General features: G+C 41.9%; 1 protein-coding gene across 1 annotated transcript; it reads right to left on the bottom strand.

The window, feature by feature from the left end:
* Positions 1-1,121: 1,121 nt before the first annotated feature.
* UBE2A (ubiquitin conjugating enzyme E2 A) lies at positions 1,122-10,216 on the bottom strand. Its single transcript, XM_059049699.2, has 6 exons — positions 9,983-10,216; positions 9,764-9,844; positions 9,344-9,369; positions 2,820-2,909; positions 1,707-1,795; positions 1,122-1,361 (listed from the first exon to the last, which is right to left on the bottom strand). The coding sequence occupies exons 1-6, from the start codon at positions 10,024-10,026 to the stop codon at positions 1,233-1,235; spliced, it is 459 nt and encodes a 152-aa protein (XP_058905682.1). The 5' UTR covers positions 10,027-10,216; the 3' UTR covers positions 1,122-1,232.
* Positions 10,217-16,857: the final 6,641 nt, after the last annotated feature.

Genomic DNA, 16,857 nt, shown 5'->3' on the forward strand with positions numbered 1-16,857 from the left:
TACTAAAAGTTCATACTGAACTAAAATATAATTATACCTTGACTACAAAGTTTTAAGGTTATTTTTATTTACAAGTTTTGAAAAATGTACATTTTTTACATGGGTTACTTGTGCAAAGTTAAATTCAGAAGAGTGATAAATGCACAAAAGGTGACAATGGAACATCAGACAAAACATTTACAAGCTTTGTCCCACACTGCTACTTAAAGGTACTGTCAATCTAAAAGTATAAATATCCAAAGAAAGATTGCAAACATTGACTGTAAGTTTCTTATAATACTGAAAGGGAAGAAGAAACTAAAGCATGCAGCATTAACAGAGGATTTGAGTGGAAAACAGTTTACCACAGACATGTTCCCTTCCTTGGGTTAATTAAAACTCTAAAAAAAACAATGGAGGATTACAAATTTGTTTATCTAGGGTAGCACTGCTCCTTTAAAAGGATTACATGATTTCCAACCTTCTCTAGCTTAAAAACTCATGATTGTTTCCATTCCTCTGCTCCCAACACCTCTTTAAAAAGTGAAAATCTAGAAGACTTCAGTATTCTGAATCTTAGCTTGGGTGTGTCCATTGAACACCTTGCAAGGAGAGGAAGTGTCAGTTACCATGATTGCTGCACTCCTTTGGCTGGGCCCTCTAACATTCTCCTTCCTACCAGTAAAAAACACAATTCATGTTAGTTAGATATTAGTATCATAGCCTTTTTAGCTTCCATTGCTCTTTGAGAATGGATGTTTATATGGATTTGTTTCCCTGTTTTCCATAGGCCATATTCCAAAAATTCACTTCTAAATCTAAATCCAACACAAGTGAAGGACCAGCCAGGGTGAAACGCTTCAGTAATCATTCATTCTGTTAAAAATAACATTCTGGTCATCAAGCTATGCATAAGCACCACCTGTAAAACAATTCATTTTAAAAGCTTAGTGTAAAGTACAGTAACACAATACTGCCATAAAACTGGAAATGAGATACAACAGAAAAGGAATTAAGCATTAGTGACTTTTTGCACGTAACCCAGGTACAGTACATTTGATCTCATAGAGGGTGTTTTCTGATGTTTAAGGAGAGGGTAGAAGGGGTAGGAAAAGCCTGGCAAGGGAAGATGGAAACAGCACAACAGCTATTTTGCTTTTAATAAAGTAAATGTAACGACATGAATAGGAAGGTGACAAACACATCAATATATATTTTTCTTATGACCAGCTGCTGCTTTTCCTGCACCCGGGTCAACAGTCACGCCAGCTCTGTTCTACTATCGCAGAAACACGTTTTTCATACTCCCGCTTGTTCTCCTGGTACAGCTGAGCAGCCTGGCTGTTTGCTGGACTATTGGGATTGGGTTCATCCAAAAGAGACTACAGAGACAATTTGTAAAAAGTCAGTTCCTAAGTGCAAATATATATATATATATATGGTTGGCCAAAAACTTTGTTCAGGTTTTTCGTACCATCTTATGCAAAACCTGAACGAACTTTCTGGCCAACCCAATATGTATATTCAACACACTCGAATTGTCCTAGGTAGCAGCTAAATTTGCTCTCTTAGCATAATAATCTACAGTTACATTAATCTGCTAGTAGCTAGGCAAACATATACGTTTTCCGGTGGGTTAAGTCTTACCTACTTTTTACTTATGACTTTCAAAAACAATTGCTAATATAAACATATCAAAGGCCATAGTCACATTAAGGAAAATTCACCTGTATGGATGTTAAAATGGAAGACACATCATATGTTGGACTCCAACGGTTCTGAAGTATGTCCAGACATATACTACCATCTGCATAGACTAAGAGCATAGAAGTAGGTTATGTTAAACATAACAAAACCGTTAAGGTTTTAATATCATAGTCAAGACAAATACAGTCAAGAATACTTTGCTTTTGAGGTTTAAAAAAGATTACTAAGCTGCTTCTTAGTTACATTCCTAAAAGAAGTGTCATAATCACTACTAGTGAAACAGGATGATCAGAGAATGTCAAACATAATCAGTATAAAACTGGAAGATACTTAATGCGATACTTAATGCTTGTTATTCTGAAAAGACTGCCCTGTTATCCAAGAAACCATGCACAATTTTTAAGAGGGTTCCTCATCATCGATAGACTTATGGGAAATTCACTCCACTAAAATTTTAAACTTTATCTGCTATCTGAAATAACCAAGATAGCTCAGAGTTCACAAGGTTTCATTTTGGTATGAAGATAAAAATATCTGATACCCTGGAAAATACATTATTGACCTGAATAAAAGGCAAAAAAATAAAAGAGCAAAATAGTAAGTTAGAATCACCTGTGGCACTTTTCATATATATATATATATATATATATATATATATATATATATACCGGATACCTGGACTCAACCACAGAATCTGATATTCAGTAGGTCTGGAGTGGGGCCGGGACATCCATGGCTTTTACATGTCCCACGCTAATTCTGATCTGCATCCAAAGCTGAAAACTATTGCTCTAAATGCTAGCGAAAATAATCACAACACAAAACTACCCCAATCTGGCCTTACATTAAAAGGAAACCTCAAGAACATCCTTATTTTTGTTTAGTAAGTAAATGATAAAATCATCAAAACCAGGAGGCTCTCAGGTTCCAAGCAAAGGCAATGTCCCTTCACTGCTTCAGTTCTAGGACCACAGACCAAGACAGCAATAGACCACCATGAACAAGTTCAGCTTTCAGGAAACAGCAAGATGCCTAGACAAATACTCAGGTGCTACAGACAAATAGGAAATGTGGAATACCTCCCAAATAAACAGTGTAGTAGTTTAAAATACTGAATTAAAAGTGATACTTGCCATTTGGATGAAACATCTTAGAGACAAATCTAACCGTAGGTGGCTTATTCGGATATTCTTCAGTGAATTCTATTGTAAGCTTAAAGGTTCCTGTAATTAGAAAAGAAGGGGTTAAGAAAACCTATTTATCACTTTGTTCGGTAGTACTTTGTTTTTAATACTACATGACTTTTTTTTTTCAAGTATTATATGAAATAACTCAAAGATATAGAGTAGAGAGGAAAGAGACCAGGTAAGAGATAACAGTTCCAGGGATTGCCCTAAAAATGGACAGACACTGTAAGAACCATCACTCAAAGGTGATTTGTTTTTTGTTTTTCCATTATTCTCCCCCAAACTTAAATACAGCCATCTTAAACTCAAAATTACTGCCTGTAGGATAACTTTAGCCACTGTACATTTTGAAGACATCCTTAAAATGACAAGCAACTAGAGCCAAAACGTGGCCTTCCTCCTTGAGAAGACTGAAAGACCTTAATAAAGGCCAATTTTAATCAGCTGTCATCTTAAATGGTGATTTTTTAATGCACTAGAAAGAATGAGAGCACAAAGTTCAAAAACCAATGCTAGAAATACAAATCAATAATCAAATTATTTTTAAAATAGCAGGAAATAAGAAAAGTGTTCACTGGTTCCTCTTCATGTAATAGCAACTCTATAATGAAAACATAATTGAATGTAAGCCAGAAAAAACTTCACAGTCCCTCCTTAAAACCCTTAAGTATGACACAAGCTACTTCACTATAAAACCAACTCAATTATTCACACTAATGGTAGGAATTAATGGCAGAAATAATTTAAAAACCATATTAGATTGCACTCATGTCTCCAGTAAATTTCTTTCTAATGATGTTTGTTTACACTACTATTGAAACAAATTTTTCTTGAATATGTGTCAACTAAGGTAGCAGGAGGCCCTAAAGCATACTAAGTTACAGACTTATTTATAAGAAATGGACAAACTGGATCTCATTCAAGAATTGTTGGGGACTTCCCTGGTGGTCCAGTGTTTAGGACTCTGCGCTTCTACCGCAGGGGACACTGGTTTGATCCCTGGCCGGGTAACTAAGATCCCGCATGCCCCACAGCGCGCCCCCGCCCCCCACCAAAAAAGAATTGTTGGGCTTCCCTGGTGGCGCAGCGGTTGAGAGTGCACCTGCCGATGCAAGGGATACGGGTTCGTGCCCCCGTCCAGAAGGATCCCACATGCCGTGGAGCGGCTGGGCCCGTGAGCCGTGGCCGCTGAGCCTGCGCGTCCGGAGCCTGTGCTCCGCAACGGGAGAGACCACAACAGTGAGAGGCCCGCGTACCGCAAGAAAAAAAAAAAAAAAAGAGAATTGTTGGATGTTGTGATTTGGGGAGATTATTTTCTTCAAAATGTTATTTTTAATTGTGTTTAATAAATTCAAGAAAACAATTGGACAATTGTTTTTTCCTGACTGAAAGTTCTTCAAGTAATCTTAAGGAATCAGTTATTATCTAAGGTGATGCACGTTCCACTATATTACTGTGGTCCATTTAATAAGTTACTTATTCTAATACAATAGACCACACTTCCAATAGAGTATAATTTGTTACTGGTTCCTTCGAGTTAGCAATTTATTTCCTCCTTGCTTCCATTCCTCCTTTCCACTTAAGAAAAAAAGACTATAATCATTTTACTGCTAGTTGTTAAATGTAACAATACCAAAAAGTGTGTTTCCTACCAGCAAGCTCATAGGAAACAATTTGCTAACAAAGTTGCTCTTGGTATGAGCACGTGTCCCAAAGTTTCAGAATAATTTAAAATGCAACAATGTCAGACTTCCCTGGTGGTGCAGTGGTTAAGACTCTGCCTGCCAATGCAGGGGACACGGGTTCGAGCCCTGGTCTCGGAAGATCCCACATGCCGCGGAGCAACTAAGCCCGTGCGCCACAACTACTGAGCCTGCGCTCTATAGCCTGCGAGCCAGCCCGCGTGCCACAACTACTGAAGCCCATGCGCCTAGAGCCCGTGCTCTGCAACAAGAGAAGCCCCCGCAAATGAGAAGCCCCCGCTTGCCGCAACTAGAAAAGCCCGTGTGCAGCAACAGACCCAACGCAGCCAAATATAAATAAATAAAATTTTAAAAATGCAACATATGGAGACATATTATATTCCCCAACTATTGTTACTCCCTAAACTTGAAAGTCAGATCTGAAGTTACTATGTATTATAACTAAGGACAAAAAGCAAAATATTTCGGAATGGATAAACATGTTATAGTCCATCAGAACACACTTCACCTTTATCACCACCTGGTCATAACTCTTCCTATTTTTGAAGAAGAAAGCATAGTTCTTTCTTTTCAGTTCTAGTGATATTATAATACGCAAGAAAAAGTGGGAATGAGTGTTAGTTCAAAACTCTGAGCTTCCTTATGTATCTCAAGTATAAACACATTTGGCTCAGTGTTGATACCCACTTAAATTATAGCTTAGAGATTTATCATCAAGAAATTGCTCCAAGAAAACTGCTTTAAAATTGGGCCGATTTAATAGCATGCAGAGCTCCCAGGTACTTTAAATTAAAACCATCATTAAATATGATACCTAAAGGTGGTAAAGTCACACAGAAGGCAGGCGTAAGTGGAAACAGTGGAGCGCAGTGGCGCAGAGCAGAAGCTTTGCAGTCAGACAGATCTGGGATCAAATCCTTGCTTTGCTACTTGCTAGTTATGAAACCTTTGGGGAAACTGCTCAACTTGACTAAACCTCAAGTTCCTCATCTGTAAAATAGGGTTAATAATAGTACCTGCTACATAACATTGTTGTGAGGTTTAAATGAGGGAAAGATGCACAGTGACACAAAATAAGTGCTTCATAAATATTTTAGTTACAATAATTCTACAGTTTCATATCTCTAGACCCAGCTGAAGGAGGCAAAAACCAAAATCCAAACTTCACTATCAGTAAGAAAAATACAATTAATGAATTCAATATTAAATAGTACTTTCTTTCTGACCTATATCAATCACAGTGAAAGCAAGTTGAGTACATATGCTGGTGGCTCACAAAACCCTTGACTGGAGCTTTCTGCCTAATGCTTGCCTAAAAGTTCAACAAGGTGGTTACCTAACTACCAAAGAAGTTAATCAAGTCTTTAAGAACAGCTCATTTAATATCTTGAGACGTGAAACCAAGATAATTTATATTCAATGTGAATGTAAATTAGGACGTACCTAAATCTTACTCAAACCACACATTTAAAGGGATATTTCATACTTTTAGCCACCTTAAACAACAAGAACCTCTTTAGTACAACTCTCAATCCAATTTCTGAGATCCAAAACAAATGTTTAGGAAATTTAAAATCTGAGAATTAATACTATGCAATCGAGACTAGAGCTTGTCCTCTGAATATTTAGAAGGCTAGGCTTTAAAATAATTGGAAACTTAAGCCTCACCATTGTTGTACACAATCTGTACTAATATTTTATCTTCCTGAGGTGGTCACACATTGTAAGGAAAGTATAAATTAATCCATCTATGTATAGGGACCAGGAAAATTATATAAATGAGTTAGATGGCTGGTGTACGGCAATAGGGAGTGATATGGTTAAAGTAGAGAGTGTATGTTCTGCCTAAAGACAGTCACAAATTCAATTTTTTGAAAATATATTATTGGCCAAAGAAAGCACCTCTGTAGGTGTTTTCTGCCATTTAGCCAGCAGTTTGTGACCCCTGAGGAGAAAGCAAGATACATGTACTTAAAAAAAATTTTTTTGATGACTGAAAAAAGTCTGATTTTTAAGATAATACCCAAATACTCTTCATCATAGGATTTATTTACCTTAAGAACACCCCTGGTGGACTTTGATTCATTTTTTTTAAAGACACCAAATTCTTAAGAATACACCTATTATGAAAATCAAGTACTAGTATCTTACTGTGTCTATTAACAATTTTCAGATGATGTGTTGGAGAATACATTGTTCCTTAACCTTCGTATTCAGCATACATACCAAGATATTTTATGAGGAAGTATCTCCCCCCAATGTTTTGTTTGGTAGTATAAGCTCTTGGGAACATAGTCCTCTTACCTTCAAGTGTGTAAAGTTAAATAAAAATACCTTTAAGAGTTCCTTTTCTTAAAATGTCATCTCTTTAACTAGGCCCTGGCTGTTCCAGAAACCTCCACTACAAATGATTTACAAGGAAGCAGCAAAAGTAGTTTTGGAGCTGTTGATTTATAAAATACATTGGCAACAGCAAAATCAACTACGCCACTTGTCCCTAATTGGGCCTTTCCAGTAAATTCCCTAACTGTAAATAACAGGTATTTTTAAATGGTCAAAAAATTTCTTGTAACCTTGGTCACTGTTCTAGACACCTGAGAAAGCATCCATGGATAGCAGACTGCTCAAAAGAATGAATTAGAAAAGGGTACTGTCATTTAGCCTGAGTAATTCCTCTCAGCAATGTCAGGGTGGAGATACACATCATCAAAAAAAGAGCCAGTAATGTCAAGGGGGAAGGTCCAGGTAGATAATGGATTCCACAAGTGCCTTTTCAACTCATACCACTTAAAACGAGAGAAGCACCCTTGAAATATTTAAGTTGCCAACCCCAGCAAAGTGGTGTACTATTAATAAAGCTGTGCCCAGCGTAAAGCAGTCTGAGTAAAATCAGGAGGAAAAAAGAAGCCAATGAAAACAAAGCCTGCTGGAGCTAAAGCAAATACACAGCTAATCTGCACATAAAACTTAAGTATGAAGAACTAGCACCAATCTAGTAGAGGAAAATTAAGCTTAGCTAGCTCTTGCTACAGATCAGGATATTTACTGCACCAAAGTATCAACAGTATGGCTTGAGGATCACACTCTCCTGCTGTCATTTCTTTTTATTGCAGCACTGAAGAGCAGTGATATCTACCCAGTGGGTGAAGGTAGAGAGGAAACTACAAGTATTTCGGCTACTGTCTACAGTCTTCTAGGGAAATGTGAGTGTTTGAGACAAATCACAGAATTGGTTAATATTGACCTACCTCACAACATCTTGTGGTTGGTAGCATCAAAAAGCAAACTGACTTGGCAACGTAAGTTTGTACTTAGTAGTTTGCAGAAATGTTTTGTTCCCGCCTTCAAACTGAGTTATGTGCATATGTGTGTGCATATGTGTACAAAATCTCTCAAATGCTATGTGACCAAAGGAAGGTAAGTCATTGAGAAAAAAATAACAGAAAGATCTTTTTCTTTTAAAAAATACCTCAAAATATTAAAGGTGTTGATTAGTAGTTCAAATACTTTTAATCAACTTTTTTAATGTATTAAGCTTTCAAAAACAATTAACTACATACACACAAACACACACACATACACACACACACAACTGAGTGCACTAAAACTATATCAATGTTATTTTCCTGGTTGTGCATAGTCATTCAAGATGACTTGTTACCAAAGGGGTGGGGGAGCAGGTGAAGGGTATACAAGGTCTCTCTGTAATATTATTTATTACAACTGCACATGAACCTATAATTATCTCAAAATAGGAAGCTTTAAAAAAATCCTTAAAAAGCAACTAACGTGTTTTGTTTATTTGTTTGTTTGTTTGCGGTACACGGGCCTCTCACTGTTGTGGCCTCTCCCGCCGCGGAGCACAGGCTCCGGACACACAGGCTCAGCGGCCATGGCTCACGGGCCCAGCCGCTCCGCGGCATGTGGGATCTTCCCGGACCGGGGCACGAACCCGTGTCCCCTGCATCGGCAGGCAGAACCTCAGCCCCTGCGCCACCAGGGAAGCCTAACGTGTGTTTTTAAAGGTCAAACCTAAACCCATTAAAAATCATGTACCTATAAGTACATGTAGTACCTTGAAGTAGGTTGGACACTGGTCAAGACAGTACATTAAGGCTCCCCTCAACTGTGAAACTGCTTTGAGATTACTGACCATCAAGTCTTGATAAAAGCACATACGGAAAACTCATTGAAAAATTAGAAACATTATGCTCAAACTGGCTATTAAAGGTGCCATTAAAGACCATCTTAAAGCAGTGAGGCTGACAGGCACTCAATGCCAGACTGTAGAAACCAGACAATTGTGTGCAAGGGATTCTTGCATCCATTCAACATCCAACAAACACACATTAATAAGCACATGCTGAACACAGTTCCCGCCCTTGTGAAGAATTCTGAATCAAATGGTCCCTGGGGTCTCTGAGCCTATCAGCAAGTGGCTGGGTTGACACTTACTCAGTATCTTGATGGGGGGCTGAATTTAGCAGGATCACAGCCCAAACCTCACATACCCTTAGCATCAGTGGTATGATGCTCCTTTTACTGCCTTACCCAGATTTTTTTTTAAGAAGCAATAAAAAAGGTGCAGTTCTAGTCAAGCGGACAATAGCCAGAACAACCTGCCACAGATGGGATTCCACTCAAGCCTTTGGTAGGCAGAGGCTAGGGAGAAGCGGGTTCCTAAGTAGGAGGCATTTCCAGGATGACTGGGAACCCTTTCCCCCAGATGATCAGGCTCCTGAAAGGTGGGTAAAGAAACTCTCTTACCATCCTCAAACGGGGTCCCTTCAGGCCTGCAACACAGAGAAAAACCAATCAGTTCCCGCTTCAGGGGCTCCCCTCTCCCCGATTCGTCCGAGGAGATGGCTATTACGAGCCCTGCTCGCCCCACCGCTGGTAAACCACCGCTTCCCGGGTCGCAAAAACACTACCAACAGACGTCTGGGGCTCCGAAACCCCGGGCAGGCCGCCGCGCCGAAGCGCCACCACTCCCCGCCCCGCCCCCCTTAGAACCCCAAATGGTTCCCCTTGCAGCGGGAACCGAGCTAATCGAGGCACAGGCTCCGGGGAGGCGCCTAGGCCCAGCCAGCCCCAAACACTCTCCCTCTGCCCCCGCCTCCGCACCGGGCCGGTCCCGGAGGGCACACGCGTCCCTAGTCCTCGCCACCACCCGGAACGCAGACTCACCCAAAAATGACCGCGTTCCAAACCATGATGTTGTTCTCGGATGGAGCCCCGCTGACTCCGGCTGGAGGATCCTCCTGCAACCTTCAAGGAAACAGACAGGGGGCCCGCGATTCGGCACCCGCTCGCGCCGCCGGCTGCCCCGCCGCCCGCCCGGCCCTCCGCCGGCCCCGCCCTGCGCCCCGGCCGCAGACCCCGGACCCCGGCGTCCCGGGCGGTTACCTCTTGAAGTCCCTCATGAGGCGCCGCCGAGCCGGGGTGGACATGTCTCTAGCGGGGTCAGGGGTGGGGCATACACCGAGCTCTCGCGTCCCCGCGGGCGGTAAGGCGGCCGAGGAGGCTGGGGCAGCTGAAGGAACCGAGGGGGATGCTCCCAGAGGCACTGCACTGCCTCTCCGAAGTCGAGGGTCTGTCTGGCGCCGGCTGAGCACCACCCCTGAGTAGACGGGGGCTGAACCAACCTAGAAGGAAAGGGCGGGGGTGGAACGCCGATCGCCGGACAGGCCGTACCAAGACGGGGCGGGGGGGGGACGGAAAGTTGCTTAGGTCATTAAACCCGGCGGGAGGCGGGGGGGGGTGGTAAGAGGCGAGCTGCGGGCCGCACATAATTGCCTGGAACTCACTAGGATCGGGTGGTGGAAGGGGGTGCACCTCTATTTTCCAATTCTAAGATGAACCCTGGGAAGCTCTTTTCTCTTTTCCTTTTTCTTTTCCCTTTCTTTCTTTCTTTCTTTCTTTCTTTCTTTCTTTCTTTCTTTCTTTCTTTCTTTCTTTCTTTCTTTCTTTTTCTTTCTTTCTTTTTTTTTTTTTTTTTTGAGATCAGATCACTTATTAAAGTGCGCACAGTGGCTGAGGGGGGAGAAGAACGATGGAAGTCCCAATCTCGAGATCTCGAGGTGGGAGTGGGCGGAGGCAAAACCGGTTGTCCAAAAGCCGGAAGTCTAGGGGACACACCCCCTGCGGACACAGGAGACTGGGGAGGAGGGTGTGTGACTGCTTAAAATCACTGAAAATCCAAAGAATAAATCGACCTCGACTATGAGGTCGAGGGTCACTTCTCTATGGAATGTGGGTCCCTTCTCTATGGGATGAATGTACGGGATTTGGGTCCCAACATTTAGGCCAATGATCACCCCCAAAGCAGAATGAAATGATGTTGTATGTCCTGGGGGAGGGAATGAGAGCTGGAGGCAAGCAGAATGAGGCTTTAGCTTTGGGCACTCACAATTTGGCTCTGGAACCACATTTCCCCTTGGCAGTTCAACAAGCCAAGCAGCTAATATATGTTCAGAAGAGTCCAAGGTATGAGAATATCCGACTGCAGAGAATTGGAAGAGCAGTGAGTCTGAAGTAAAGTAACGGTAAGATGCACGTGAAAAAGCTGCAGGTTGCAGGGAAGAGTCACAGTTAGTATGTGGACCTGCAAAAGCAATAACAGTTTTAAAGAATAATTTTTAAAAGGTCAACCCAAAATAACATAGAAGATAGGCAAAATACTCATTTAAGGATTTTTGAAAATATGAGAAAGGTAGGTTTAAGTCATGGAGAGTTTTGAATGCCAAGCTAATGGCTTCCTTGGAAGGTGGTTGAGCAGAAAAGCGACATGATCAGAGCTGTGCTCATCAGAGATGGGTCTCAGGACAGCAACTAGGAGACTCTTGAAGTATTCCAGGTGAGAGATACTGAACCAGGCAAAGACAATAAACATGGAGAGGAGGGGATAAATGGAGAGGACCTGGCAACAGATAGAACGTGGGGGCAAGAGAGGGGAAGGAGTCAACTATGGCTCAAGTTCTGGGGACTTCCCTGGCGGTCCAGTGGTTAGGGCTCCGCGCTTCCACTGCAGGGGGCACAGGTTCGATCCCTGGTCCGGGAACTAAGATCCCACAAGCCCCGCGGCGCACTGCGGTGTGGGGCGGCCAAACAAACAAACAATGGCTCAAGTTCTAACCTCCAAGATAATTGGGGGTTTGAAGGCGCCATTACCAGAATTACAGAAGAGAGAGGGAGGGGCAGTTTTGGGAGAGGGAATTTGGGGACTTACTGAGTTCATGGGACTAGTGAGACATCCGCGTGAAGATGTCCAGAAGATATCAGATGTGCAGGAAATTGTTTTTAACATGGGAGGCAGGAGGCACTTGACAGTGGTAGTGATTCTAGCTGCTGCTTTACAAGTACTCTCATGGCCAAGGATTTATATCTCCCATTAACTCCAACGTATCAGTTAAGGCAAATCTCCCTAATAGCATCACAGTATGGCTGTGGTGGGAAGGGGTTACACAAATAAATTAAAAACCTCCTTTTCCTCGAATCTAGGAGCTTGCAGTCTACTAATACGCACATATGAAATCAACAAAAGCAAGGTCTACGAAAGCAAGTGCGTTAGTTTTCTATTGATGTTTAACAAATTACCACAAGCTGTTAGCCAACTTCAGCTCGTTGTGGCTGTAAGACTGAAGGCCCCATTTCCTCAGTGGCTGCCAGCTGGGGACCAGTCTCAGCTCCTAGAGGTTACCTGCATACCTTGCCATGTGGCCTAGTCCATCTTCAAAGCCAGCAATAGAGAATTTCTCTCCCATCAAATCCCTCTCACACTTTTTTTTAAACGTATATATATATTTTCATCTCACAGTTTGAATCTCTTTCTTCAGGAAGAGCCCAGTTCACTTTAAGGCCTTATCTGATTAGGTCAGGCCCACCCCAGATGATCTCCTGATCTTAAAATCATCTGATTTGGGACCTTAATTACATCTACAAAATTGCCTCATAGCAGAACCTAGATTAGTGTTTGACTGAATGGAAGAAGTGACCAGAAATCTTGAGGAAGGGGATGGCCTCTTAGAATTCTCCCTCCAGAGCAGCAGCAAGATATGTAGCAGAAACATGTGACCCCACAGATGCTGAGGGGCTGTACAGCAAGGGAACCATCAGTCTGGTGGGGTTAGAAGAAGCTTCCTGGAATGGGTCTATTTCAAAGTTGTTTCAGAAGAGATGAAAGCAGGGCTTAGGAGGGAGAAACTCAAGCAGTTCCTATGAGGGCAACAGCACGAGCATGGACATGGAGCTTAACCAGGATCTGGGGATAGTGGGCAGATTAGAGTGGCTAATGCAGACTGATGACACCTTGGCTTGGAAAAGTGAGGATGACAGAAGTTAATTAAATGCCCTCAAATGCGAGGATGAGGAATTTAGGCTTGATAGGCAGCTTTTTTAGGCGTTTGAGCCCAAGAGAGATGTACTGAAAACATCCTACTGAGAAGCGGCATATAAGGTACTGGAGAGGAGGAGAGGGGTCTGGGAGGCTCCTGGATATAAGGGACTGGTTATAAATGTCTAAAACTCGGGCTTCCCTGGTGGCGCAGTGGTTGAGAGTCCGCCTGCCGATGCAGGGGACGCGGGTTCGTGCCCCGGTCCGGGAAGATCCCACATGCCGCGGAGCGGCTGGGCCCGTGAGCCATGGCCGCTGAGCCTGCGCGTCCGGAGCCTGTGCTCCGCGACGGGAGAGGCCACAACAGTGAGAGGCCCGCGTACCACAAAAAAAAAAAAAAAAAAAAAAAGTCTAAAACTCATTGAAGGCTAGAGATGTGTTTGAGTTTGTTGCGAGCCTGTTTTCTGCAACTCCTTTGCTGTATAGCTAAGGAGTAGCTCTTTGACTATCTAATGAGGAAAAATCAAGAGCGTGAACCGAAGCACTTTGGAAGCCCCGGAACACTGGGATGTGGGGAGAGTGTTCCCTGACTGCACAATGGAATTGCTTTGCAGGAACGCTGTGCCCTCACATTCCCCATCAGAAGCAGGGCTGTCATAGCAAGCAGCACACAGAAGATTGCTCTCCAGCACAGGCGGTTATAGGGCTGGAATATACTAACTATAGCAGAGCTGGCCGAGCATTCCTTCCACCCCATTCTCACCTTGACATCTTGAAGAAATACCCTCTTCACAGGCAAGCATCCCCCCTTCCCCCCAAGAACAGGGGTCAAGAAACTAGAGGTCCTTTTCAATTTAAAGAAAAGTGTGTTAGCAATGCAGCTGCAGAGAACATGAAAAATTCCAAATTGTTCAGAGGCGAGGATCTGAGCATTTTCCTAAAAGGGAGGAAAAATATGGGACTATATGACTAGGGAAATTGTGGAATTTTATTCTTGTTTTCAAAATGCAGAATAGATTGTGGTTTTCCTCGACTATTTGGGGTTGGAGAGAGAAACCAAATAAAATATCATTTCCTGCCTTATGAGGCTGGGAGTTTGTATTTCTGTTAGCCAGTGAAGGCAAGGAATTTTATTTTTCTATAGTTCCAACTTCTATCAATCAAATTCAGTACAAATGACAACCAAGGAACAACAGAAAATAAAATCAAAAGATTTTTCTTGACTCCAGTAATCTTGGAAGACAAGTCAAGAGGATCACTTACAGGAGACAACAGTTGTCACAGTGTGTGTTCTTGGCAGTAAAGGTAGTAGTATGTTGTCCATTTATAGCCCCTAGAACACAAGGAGAGAAAGAGATAGAGGGAGGGAGAGAGGAGAGAGAAATGGTGAAGCTTAGAGAAATGGGGAAATTAGGGCCATGAACATAGGATTTCACTACCTGCTGAACTGCTGAACAGAGGAAAACAAAGGCATGGCTGAATAATGCACCCCTCCTCAAGATCTCCATGTGCTAATCTCCATGTCCTAAACCTGTGAACATGTTACCTTATATGGCAAAAGGGACTTTGCAGATGAGATTAAATTTAGAATCTTGAGATACAGAGAGTATTCAGGATTAAACAGGTGGCCCTGATAATAATCACATGGGTCCTTATAAAAGGAAAGGAGGAGTCTGAATTCAGAGAGAAGGCCCTGTGATGATGGCAGTAGAGATTGGAGTGATGCAGCCACCAGCCAAGGAGCCAAGGGTTGCTGGCAGCCTCTAGAAGCTGGAAGAGGCAGAGAATGACTTTTCCACTGGAGCCTCTAGGAGCAATCAATCAGCCTGGCTGACACTTTGACTTTAGACCAGTGAGATTGATTTTGGACTTCTGATCTCCAGAACCCTAAGATAACAAATTTGAATTTTCTTAAGCCACTGAGTTTGTGGTAGTTTGTTACAGAAGCAAAAGGAAACTAATACAAATGGCTACAGTGTTGCACACGAGAATTCAAACAAACCACATCCACCAGCAAACTACAACTGAATCCAGCCTGCTAGCATTCTTCCTATGGCCTGCAAGCTAAGAATGTTTTTCTGTATTTTTAAACGGCTGAAAAAAAATCAAAAGAAGAATAGTATTTAATCCTATTTCATGACACATGAAGATGATATGAAATTCAAATTTCAATGTCCATAAATAAAGTTTCACTATGGCTGCTTTTGTGCTGCAATAGCAGAGTGGAGTAGCTGTGACAGAAACTGTATGTGGTGCCCTCATCACTTCCCACTGTTGGTCAGTACACTACGAACCACGGTGACACAGTTATATCTCAACAGCATTTTGGGTACCACTTGTATCACCGTGTTTTGGCATTATTATTATTTTTTATTACAAGTGCATACCTAGCATGTCAAAACAAAATAAAAGTGGATTTGGGGGCTTCCCTGGTGGCGCAGTGGTTGAGACCACACCTGCCGTTGCAGGGGACACGGGTTCGTGCCCCCGTCCGGGAAGATCCCACATGCCGCGGAGCAGCTGAGCCCGTGAGCCATGGCTGCTGAGCCTGCGCGTCCGGAGCCTGCGCGTCCAGAGCCTGTGCTCCGCAACGGGAGAGGCCACAACGGTGAGAGGCCCGTGTACCGCAAAAAAAAAAAAAAAAAAAAAAAAAAAAGTGGATTTTGAATGTTGTGCTTTTAAGGCACAGGGGAGTGTAGATTACTTGGTCATCAATTTAGATGTCAAAACACTGGGTTTATTACACAATGATGCTGTAGCATGGCTAAAAGAATACGATATACATCAACATTACCAAACTAAGGGCTCATTACAATGTTCCCAGTTCACAGGAAAGCAATGGTTAGAAAAATTAGAAAGTTTAAAATAGAATATCTTACCATAGCAAAATGCTTCACAAAAATTAAAAATGAAAATGAGGTTGCTGCCAAAGTAAGTTTCTGAGTGGCTCATTTGTTAGCCAAGCAAGGAAAGCCATCTACTGATGGTGAGTTAATTAAATCGTGTTTGATTGCAGAAGCCAAAGAAATGTGTCCAGGGAAAATAAACTTTTTAAAGACTATTAGGCTTTCACCAAGAACAGCAGCTCAAAAAGTTGAGGACATTGGAAGCAACATCAATAGTCATTTAAAAAACAGGGCAAATTATTTCAAGTGGTTTTCCTTGTCTCTTTATAAGTTGACAGATCTTAATAACACTCCTCAGCTGTTGTTGTTTATTTGAAGAGTCAATGCTGAGTTTAAAGCAATGGAAGAATTGGCCTGTATGGATAATCTGTAGATGACGGCAAATGAGAATATTTTCAAACAAGTCAAGAAACCACTAATTCAATACAACCTGAAGTAGAATCTGCTAAGATGCATTTCAAACATGTATGAAGGAGAAAAAGGCTTAGCTGGACAAATGTACAAAGCTTGTGAAAGTGTAAGTTGTTAAAATCCTATAGTTATTTGTTACATATTATTGAACAGCAGGTACTTTGCAGGAAAATATTTTAATCTATCTTGTGTTATTCAACCATTCGTGTCGACAGTGCACTTCATTCAGTCTCATGGACTAAACCATTGTCAGTTTCATGATTTTTTTTTTCATTACTTTTTTGTCAGAAAAAGAGGCTGAATATTCTGACTTGCCCTACCAATAGTAGTTCAACAACTTAGCAGTTATAAGGGGTTTTTTTTGTTTTGTTTGTTTGTTTTTGTATTTTTTTGTTTTGTTTTTGTATTTTTATAGCTCGTGGCTGGGATTGAAAATTTTCTGAGCCAGGAGAATCACCCTCAACCACTATTATTGAACACTGAATGGAATAAGCTTTTGCTGTAGAGGTAATAAGGTTACTTAATAAATTTAACCTAAAATTACAAGGCAAAATTCTGCTTACATGTGAAATTTATACTGCAGTGAAATCACTTCCATGACAACTGACATTTTTTGAACCACAAGTAATGTC

Source organism: Kogia breviceps, chromosome X (assembly GCF_026419965.1).
Source record: "Kogia breviceps isolate mKogBre1 chromosome X, mKogBre1 haplotype 1, whole genome shotgun sequence".
NCBI lineage: Eukaryota > Metazoa > Chordata > Mammalia > Artiodactyla > Physeteridae > Kogia > Kogia breviceps.